The 10,114-nt window shown below is 39.8% G+C and overlaps 1 protein-coding gene across 1 annotated transcript; it reads left to right on the forward strand.

Moving 5' to 3' along the window:
• Positions 1 to 2,153: 2,153 nt before the first annotated feature.
• Positions 2,154 to 9,876, forward strand: LOC110897509. Its single transcript, XM_022144258.2, has 8 exons — positions 2,154 to 2,634; positions 3,992 to 4,179; positions 5,110 to 5,291; positions 5,371 to 5,655; positions 8,219 to 8,277; positions 8,941 to 8,977; positions 9,069 to 9,140; positions 9,222 to 9,876. The coding sequence occupies exons 1-8, from the start codon at positions 2,154 to 2,156 to the stop codon at positions 9,874 to 9,876; spliced, it is 1,959 nt and encodes a 652-aa protein (XP_021999950.2).
• The last annotated feature ends 238 nt before the right edge of the window (positions 9,877 to 10,114 follow it).

The raw sequence follows: 10,114 nt of genomic DNA on the forward strand, positions 1-10,114 counted from the left end.
CCCTTAACTTTGAATTGCAATTTAAAGGTCAGATAAGGGAACTGTTGATGAGACAATAAAATATCCACAATAATGAAGAGTTTTGGCATTATCTGTTCCAGGGGGAGATTGTTGGGATTGAACCCTATCAGAGGAACAGATAATGTAAAGTCAAAACTGGATCAGCTCAGTGGATTCAGAATAAGCAGATGCTGATATACATATCTCTCCCCTTGAAAGTGATTACAACAACTGATGACCTCCTATCTGCTGATCTTACTAACTGCTGACCAATAACTGCTGCTCAATTAAAGATCTGATGAAGACTCAAGTCCTGCTGATTCAATCTACTGCCTTGAGTCAAGCACTGCTGATCCGGACAAGTGCTGCTGGATTCACAACAGTAGAAGGTTGCAGCAGTTGTTCTATAGTCTGTTATGTAATAGAATGTAATAGCAGTAGTTAACACAAGCAGTGTCTGTATAGATCAGAGGTTAGAGTTTGTTAGGAGGTTAGATGTCACTTTCATGGTGACATCAGCTAAAGATGCTCAGTAGTTTGCAAGTGCTTATAAATAGTACACTACTTTGTACTGTTCTATCAGCTCTTCACATCATTCGTCTTCTTTGCACGAACAAACTACTGAGCTCGGGCTGAGGGGGAGTTTGCATTCATACATCATCATTGTAATCGTGTTTGAAATAAATTCAATCATTCGGTTCTTTGTGTAAAGATGTTTGATTAAAAGTATTACTCTCATTTGATTGTATACAAAGTTTGTGTTCATCTTAATTTCCGCTGCACACTCATTCATTTCCATCTTATTTTACAAACAAAAGTACAATCAAAAGGAAACTCAGATCCAACATATCCCTTCTTCATCATGCCAATTTGCCGCTATCGTTTTGGTCACATGCCTTTCAAACCGCGGTTTATCTCATTAATCGCCTTCCAACACCAATCCTTGAAAACCATTCTCCATTCCACCGCCTCTACAATACTCCTCCCGCCTACACCAAACTCGAACCATTTGGATGTTTGTGCTTCCCTTGGTTACGGCCCTACGCGCCTTCTAAACTTCACCCACGTTCCATTAAATGCATCTTCCTTGGCTACTCTTCCTCCAAATCCGCCTACAAATGCTTTGACCCCATCTCTCATCGTCTCTACCATTCTCGACATGTCGAGCTCGTTCAACATCAATTTCCCTTTTCCCAAATCACCATCCCCAAACTTCCCTCATCCGAAATATTCACCACACACACCCATCGACCACACTTCACTCCTGACATGCCTATCCCACCACTCTCCACACCGACCACTACCCACACTAACCCATCCACTGCACCAACCTCTTCACCACCTCCCACGGCTCAACCTATTCCAACTCCATCACCTACCACCTCCGAAACTCCGACAAACTCCACTCCCAACCCTACTTCGACCACTTCCACTACTCCCTCATCGCCTATGGTTTCACCATCGCCTACTGAACCCACATCCCAAACCGCCTCCTCATCCACCACTTCGCCTTCCCAACCTAACCCCGTCCCCACTCGACCACAAAGGGATCGCAAGCCCAATACCAAATACTTCAATCCTAATGTAGTCAACACCACCACCATTCATCCTATACCCGCTACCCTTTAGCCTACATCTCATACTCAAGCTCTAAAAGACCCCGAATGGCGGCACGCAATGGATAATGAATTTAATGCTCTTCTGCAAAACGGAACATGGGAACTTGTTCCTCCCACCTCTCATACCCCCATTGGATGCAAATGGGTATTTCGGATCAAACGAGCTCCTGATGGCTCAATTGAGAGATACAAAGCACGTTTGTTGCAAAAGGATTCCATCAACAATACAGGAAGGATTATTTCGAAACCTTTAGTCCCGTCTCCAAGCCAGTCACCATTCGTCTCATTCTATCCACTGCGCTCTCTAAAAATTGGTCCTTGAAACAATTTGATGTCAACAATGCCTTCCTTCATGGCACTCTCACGGAAGAGGTTTACATGATACAACCTCCAGGTTATGTGAATCCTCAGCATCTTCATCATGTTTGCAAGCTACGCAAATCCTTATACGGCTTGAAACAAGCCCCTCGGGCATGGTACAACGAACTTACCTCATTCTCACTCAAGTTCGGCTTTCAAAAATCTCTTGCTGATATGTCATTGTTCATCTACAACAAAGGCCCCGTCACATCATACCTTCTTGTCTACGTTGATGATCTAGTCCTAACTGGCAATAACCATGACTTTCTTGACCTCTTCACTACCTCTCTTGCTAATCGGTTCCCCATCAAAGACCTTGGCTCTCTTTACCATTTCCTTGGTATTGAAGCTATCCAAACCACGGATGGTCTCTTTCTTTCCCAACATCGTCACATTCAAGACCTTCTCAACACTTACCGCATGGATGGTGCCAAAGAGGTTCACACACCTCTTGGTACCACAGACACACTCTCTCCTCATGATTCCTCTCCTAAAATCGATCCAACTCCTTACCGAAAGCTTGTTGGTTCACTTCAATACTTGGCTTTCACCCGGCCCGATATTTCCTTTGCTGTGAACAAATTATCTCAATTCATGCATATGCCAACTCAAACCCACTGGCAAGCCCTCAAACACGTTTTACGCTATCTCAAAGGTACCATTCACCATGGTCTCTTCCTTAAACGCACTTCTTCCCTTGACCTTTCAGCCTTTTCAGACTCGGACTGGGGTGGAATACAGGATGGGGGACGCTCAACTACTGCATATCTTATCTACTTGGGATCTAACATTATTTCGTGGCGGTCGTGTCGGCAAAAATCAGTCTCTCGGTCCTCAACCGAGGCTGAATACAAGGCGCTTGCTAATGCCACAGCTGAACTAATCTGGATACAACACCTTCTTCAGGAACTCGGCATCAAACCCACGCACACACCCACGTTATTTTGTGACAACACGGGGGCGACTTACTTATGTGCCAATCCTATCTATCACTCCAAAATGAAGCATGTAGCGTTGGATTATCACTTTGTTCGTGAACGGGTCTCAAACGGTCACCTGAAAGTTCTTCACATCAACTCCTCTGATCAACTTGCGGATGTTCTCACAAAGTCGTTGCCTCGCCGACCATTTCACACCTTTCGCTCCAAGATCGGAGTCTCCGACGGATCCTCAATCTTGCGGGGGCGTATTAGGAAACAAGATACTACAGCTAATCTCAAGGAATAATTCATGCTCTTGATTATTGCTTTGAGACTATTCAACCTTTTCCATATTTACTTAGCTTAAGTTTCTCCTATACATTTGCTAGTTTCTTGTTGTATTTTGTTCTATATATATGTTTGTAATTATGCTCATTGTAATTAAAAAGAATCATTTTTACCATAATACTCTATACCGCATATAAATAACTATATGAATACATGCAAATGTATAAGTTTCCACATAAAAGATTAGTGACATATAAAATATAGCGTGACAATTATATGGACAAATTATTTTGTGTGTAATCTTGTAAGTGCACTTTCACATTGTCTTTTCCCTCTCTTTTCCATCTCTTTTCTATCACCCTAATATCTCTCTTTCAAAATCACCAATGCCCCAAATGTGTGTATAAAGGAAAGCATTTATTACATGTCAATTCTTGAAAAACATAAAAAAAATAAAATCATTGTTGGAGCAAATTCCAGCCCCAAATTATTTTGTATGGCTCAAGTGTGTTCTTGAAAGCACACCATTTCAAATCCAAAATCAGACCTTTTAAAATCACAATGCTAAAAAGATTTTCATTCCCATATTCGTTTCTTCTTCTTTTTATTGCCCATTTCTTCTTTTTATCTAATGCAGAATCACATTGTACCATCTCCCAATCAAGACCCCTTTTAGGTTCATAAATTTTTTTTCTTAAGTTGTCTTAGATTCATCTAAAAAATGTATTCATTTTTTTTATGTTGCATGAACTTTGGGTGATTTTAGAGGAGGTGATAAATATTTCTTTTCTTTTAATTTTTTAGGGAAGATTCAAAGGAGGAAATATGATTTGGTGGATTTATGGGGGAGCAAGAGGTTACTTGGTGATGCACAAAAGAAGGAGAATGTATCACTTGTGTTGGCTCAAGAAAGAACAAGAAGAAAGGATCCTCTTAATAAATTCAAGATATATAGAGGAGGATGGAACATCACAGAAAGCCATTATTGGGCTGTAAGCTTTTTTTATTTTAATAAATCCAAATTTTATTGTTATTTGTAAGATTGGAAAATGCTCATCAAAACCCTTCAATCTTTTTTTATATGGAAAAAAATAACGTTTAAGAACAGAAACATGATTCATACCTATGTAGTTAAAAGCGCGCACCTAGTCGCCCCAAACGAGACCAGTGAGGCACACAACAAAGCCGCATTCAATGCAGCAAGGCATACAGAACCGGAAAAAATCAACCTAAACCGCCAAAAATAGTTTCAAACAGTTTGAACCAACCAAAACCAAGTCTAAACAAGTCAAAAAGTAGTCTAAACCAACAAAAAACAAGTTTAAAACTGCTAAAAATAGCTTTCACTAGGCGTGCGCCTTGATTGTGCTAGGGGCGCGTTCTTTAGACGCCTTGCACCTGGCGACAGTCTCACCTTTTGCGCCTTACAAGAACCTTTGACTAACTAGATTTATGCATGTTTCATTAATGTGTATCATTGCTAAGGCCATCCGAAGTCATAAAGCCCTTTGTGGGGCATTATACGACACGTGTCATGTCACGTCAGACGGGGGCTTTATGGGGCGTTATATCACTAGAGCCCGTAGTCATAAAGCCCCTACTCATCATTACCTAATTATTAATTTTCAATTCTATTAATTAATTATAAAAACCTTGCTTGTTTGTGATTGGTCCAAACTTTGAAAACATCCCCCATACCCCCGGCGCTATATGCATGGCGCCTCCCCCCCTTTTTTGTCTCATAAAGCCCTTTGTAATGGTGTTTTGGGGCTTTATAGGGGCTTTATGTGGGCATATAGTGTCCCACTACACACACTCTAATAACTAAGAAATTTAATTCATAGCTAAACATTTAGTTAAGACATTTTGTGACTAAGCTCATGTGTGCATGCATGCATGCACGTATGCTTATATGGATGCAGTCAGTGGCGTTCACGGCTGCACCATTCCTCATGGTGGCTGCAGCATGGTTCGTGATTTTCGGTCTATTCTTATCTATAATACTCTTGTGCTACTGTTGTTGCCGAAAAGAACAATACGCCTATTCGAAAACCGCCTACACTCTATCCCTCATCCTCCTAATTCTCTTCACCATCACAGCAATGTAATCACTTTTTCAAATCCTCATTTCTAACCACAAACCATATCATCACTCTTTATTAAAAAACCCTTGTTTTTTTCAGTGTCGGATCGATTGTTTTGTACACGGGCCAAGGGAAATTCGACCAAAGTACAAATAAAATGTTGAAATATATCGTTCATCAAGCCGAACTAACTGCTGAGAGACTCGGTAAAGTCTGTAATGATCTTGCAGCTGCGAAGAAAATAACCGTTGCACAAGTGTTCTTGCCTGTTAATATGCAAGATGACATTGATGAGATACAAACCAAGCTTAATGTTTCGGCTGTTGAACTTTCACATAAGACCAAAGAAAATCGAGAACGCATCCATGATATCCTTCAACGTGTGTAAGATATACCAACTCTTTTAATACAGTTAATATGGTTAAACACGCTTTTTTTTTTTATTTTTAAATATGGCATAAAATGGGTTGTTCTCAAATCTCAAAACCTATGATAATAGATGAATATCTTTTAACTTCATTTTTGGGTTTAAGATTTTCACCATTTGTGAATTTAGTTATATTTTGGTTTTTCACCATACATATGATTTAGCTTAGTTTAATAATATGTAATATCCACTATTTTACATAAATAATTAAATATATAGTTTTTTTATGTTTCAATATAAACTTTATTCAAATCAAGTTGTAAACAAAATAAAGTTTTTTATATTACGATAGAGACCACAAAGTATTTTGCTTTTCAATAAAAATCTAATAGAAATGTACAAAAAAGATTAAAAAAAGTTATGTATCTGGTTTTTCTAAGGGGACTGGGGGTGGGAAGGATTTTGTGCGTGATAGATGGAGTTCCATGCGTGGAACTTGGCAACATACCACCGCCACCATCATAATTCAATGAGTGATGGAAGATTCCGTGATATATTTTAGGTGTTATGGGATATTTTGTGATAAATGGATGTGAGGGGGTGTGAGGGTTTATTGTTGGGTATTGTAAGTGATGATCATTGTATAAGAATAAAGGAGATGCCCAGTGTTGTGGGAACTACAGAGGGATTAAGCTACTGAGCCACACTATGAAACTTTGAGCGGGTAATTGAGAGTAGGATTAGAAGAGAAACTCACGTTACGGTAAACCAATTTGGTTTCATGCCAGGGCGCTCAACAACGGAAGCGATTCATATTCTACGAAGATTAATGGAAAAGTACAGGGAGAAAAAGCGAGATCTACATATGGTTTTCATTGACCTTGAAAAGACTTATGACAGTGTGCCACGTAGACTGATTTGGGAAAGCTTGGAGGGTAGGGGAGTTCCGGCGAAGTATATAGACTTAATTAGGGATATGTATGATAGGACTGTGACTAGGGTTCGTGCGCCTGTAGGAGATACAGAGTCTTTCCCCGTGGAAGTCGGACTCCACCAGGGGTCCGCATTGAGCCCGTTGCTTTTTATGGTTATCTTGGATGAGTTGTCCAAGTCTATTCAAGAGACAGTTCCGTGGTGCATGCTTTTTGCGGACGATATAGTGCTAGTTGCGGAAACTAGACAAACCCTAAATGCGAGGCTAGAGGAATGGAGAACAGCGTTAGAAGGCAATGGTTTAAGGATTAGTCGGTCTAAGACTGAATACCTTTATTGTAATTTCAGCGGTGCAGGTGACAACGAGGACACTCAGGTTATCATTGAAGGTCAAGTGGTCCCGTAAATGACTAAGTTCAAGTACTTAGGATCGTTTGTGCAAAGGGACGGGGAGATAGATAGTGATGTATCTCACCGCATCCAGGTTGGCTGGTGTAAGTGGAGAGCAGCCACTGGGATATTGTGTGACAGGAGGTTCCCGACAAAATTGAAGGGAAAATTCTATAGGATAGCAGTTCGACCGGCTATATTATACGGGACAGAGTGTTGGGCCATCAAGAAAACTCAAGCGCGCAAGATGGAGGTAGCGGAGATGAGAATGTTGAGGTGCATGTGTGGCCACACGAGGTTAGACCGAATAAGAAGTGAGGTTTATAGGGATTGGTTAGGAGTAGCTAGTATATCAGACAAGTTAAAAGAGGAGAGATTGAGATGGTTTGGGCATGTGAAGAGGAGGCAGTTAACAGAACCAGTTAGAGCAGTGGAAACCATAACAGTGGAAGGAAGGAGGGGTAGAGGCAGGCCCAAGTTGACTTAGGATGAAAGACTTAGGAAAGATTTGGTAGAGTTGCACCTCTCTGAGGACATGGTTCAGGATAGGAGTTCGTGGAGACGTAGGATTAAGGTTAAGGACTTGTAGGTGAGGGTATAGACGTGCCCTAGCATTGCCTTGGGAAGGGGTGTTACTTTTCTTTTACACTTTAGGTAGGTTAATATATGATGATTTTCTTGTATCTATGCCTATGTTTGCATGCTAATGATCTATCTGACTACTGCTACGCTATTTACTTACCCATCTTTCATATATCTACCTGCTGGTTGTTTTGGAGCTGGGGGTCTCTCAGGAAGCAGCCTCTCTATTCGCAGGATAGAGGAAAGGTTTGCCTACATCCCACCTCCCCCAGACCCTACGAATAGTTCTGCTATTTGTGGGATATATTGGGTATGGTTGTTGTTGTAAGTGATGATCATTGCCACTAAAAAAGGTTGTGAGTGATGGAGAAATGGTTGATGACATAACGGAACTTGATTGGATGTTGTGAGTGATGAAATTTTTGCAAGTGATAACCACCCCCTCCACCTAACTATCACATATTATATATTGAGAATAATTAAATTGTATGATAAATAAATGAAAATTGAAATTTTGAGGAAATTAAAATTCAAAGAAGGTGACATCGTTTTCTTGAATAGTGACCAACTTAGAAATCAAATTAAAACGAAAAAAGACTCATTTGAAATTATGGATTTTAAAAACAACCCATTTTTTAAAACAAAAATGTTTATTTTACTTAAACGTTCTTATAGGAGTATAGCGTTGATCGTTATATCCGCTGTGATGCTGCTTTGGACATTTCTTGGATTCTGTAAGTTCCATTCATCACTAGATAATATTTTCCTTGGTAAAAAAGATAAAAACTTTGATTTTTAATTTTTAAACGTAAATTAGATTTAAATAATCTTAACTTTCTCAATTTAGCCGATAATAATACCAACTCAGTTATTTGCCGATAATAATCCGAAGTAGTACACTTTTGGCCGATAATAGTCCGCCGTTAAAAGTAGCTTAACCGAGCTAAGCTTTTTTCCGAATTACAAACCGATGTTTTATGGATTTTGATTAGAACGAGGATACGAGTCGATTTATGTAACTTACCTCGAAAAAGTGCTTCAAAAAACTTGATTTTTGTTAATTGGAAGTTTAAACACCCGAATTGAAGCACCGTTCTCATCGTTTGGGGTAGTATTTCGAGTAAATTTTACATCAATCAACTCTTATGCTCGTTCTAATCAAAAGTCCTAAAATATCGGTTTGTAATTCGGAAAAAAAACTTAACTCTGTTAAGCTATATTTAACGCAGACTATTATCGGTCAAAAGTGGACCAGCTCGGATTATTATCAGCAAATAATTGAGTTGAGATTATTATCAGCCAAAATGAGAAAGTTAGGATTATTTAAATCTAATTTTCCTTTTTATAATAGAAATTTGAAGGTCAATTAGTGACGTATTTTCATTGTCTCCTTGCAGTCTTTTCAATTTATGGCTTGCAATGCATGGTTTACATGTGAGTAAAATGCTAATTTTCTGCTTATAAAACTTATGTTTATGACATGTTTTTATGCTATAATACTCGATTAATACATTAATATTCACAGATTGGTACTTTTTGGATGGCTTTTTGTGACCATAACGCTTATATTATGCGGCGTGTTCCTTTGTCTCCACAAGTAAGGTCGTTTTCATCGGTCACTAATCATACATTTCGTCACAAAAAACGATTTACTGACATAACATCTCGCGATCACTAGTGTGACTGCGGACAGTTGCGTGGCAATGAGCCAGTGGGTGGCGAACCCAACGGCTCGTACAGCTCTAGACGACATCTTGCCATGTGTCGACAATGCTACCGCTCACGAGACCTCAAAGCGGGCCATAGAAGTCACTATCCAAATCGTAACGGTGATCAACCAGGTTATAAAAACGGTCTCGAATGGCAATTTTCCGCCAAGCTACGCGCCACTTTACTACAACCAGTCAGGCCCGATGATGCCGCCCCTTTGCAACCCGTACAATTCCGACTTCACGAACCGAACGTGTAACCCAAATGAAGTGGCATTAAGTGAAGCCACACGCGTGTACAAAAAATATGTTTGTCAAATTTCATCTAGCCAGATGTGCATCACCACGGGTAGGGTTACACCTGACTCGTTTAGCCAAATGTCGGCCGCGATAGAACTAAGCTACACATTGTACCTATATGGGCCGTTTTTGGTGGATCTTCAAGATTGTACGTTTGTCCGCCAAACTTTTACGGACATCTTGGAAGACCATTGCCCAGGACTATGTCGCTACCTCAACTGGATCTATATCGGGCTGTTGATGGTGTCGTTAGCGGTGATGTTTTCGCTCATTTTTTGGGTTATTTATGGAAGAGAAAGGAGATATCGTGTTTATACAAATTAGCTATAGGTAGAAATGATCCGGAAGGGGAGAAAGATATGTGAAAAAAGAATGTGAACGACTTGTTTAGCGATAGAGGTTTGTAAATGTAAGCGTAGAGAACGATAGTGGCTGAATATTTTTGGGTCACAAACGTACAATATTGTTTGTTACTTGTGTTTTGAGGAATCAATTAACAAATAGTTAGGGTTCTTGAGGGCTTTGTACAAGTAGAGAAAAGTGGGCCATCAAAAATAAACTT

Source organism: Helianthus annuus, chromosome 2, assembly GCF_002127325.2.
Source record: "Helianthus annuus cultivar XRQ/B chromosome 2, HanXRQr2.0-SUNRISE, whole genome shotgun sequence".
NCBI classification, from domain to species: domain Eukaryota; kingdom Viridiplantae; phylum Streptophyta; class Magnoliopsida; order Asterales; family Asteraceae; genus Helianthus; species Helianthus annuus.

Coding starts and splice junctions, on each gene's coding strand:
- LOC110897509 (XM_022144258.2), top strand. CDS start 2,154: ATGTCATTGTTCATCTACAACAAAGGCCCCGTCACATCATACCTTCTT. Junction 5,292..5,370: donor CTCTTCACCATCACAGCAAT/GTAATCACTTTT, acceptor TGTTTTTTTCAG/TGTCGGATCGATTGTTTTGT. Junction 8,278..8,940: donor TTGGACATTTCTTGGATTCT/GTAAGTTCCATT, acceptor GTCTCCTTGCAG/TCTTTTCAATTTATGGCTTG.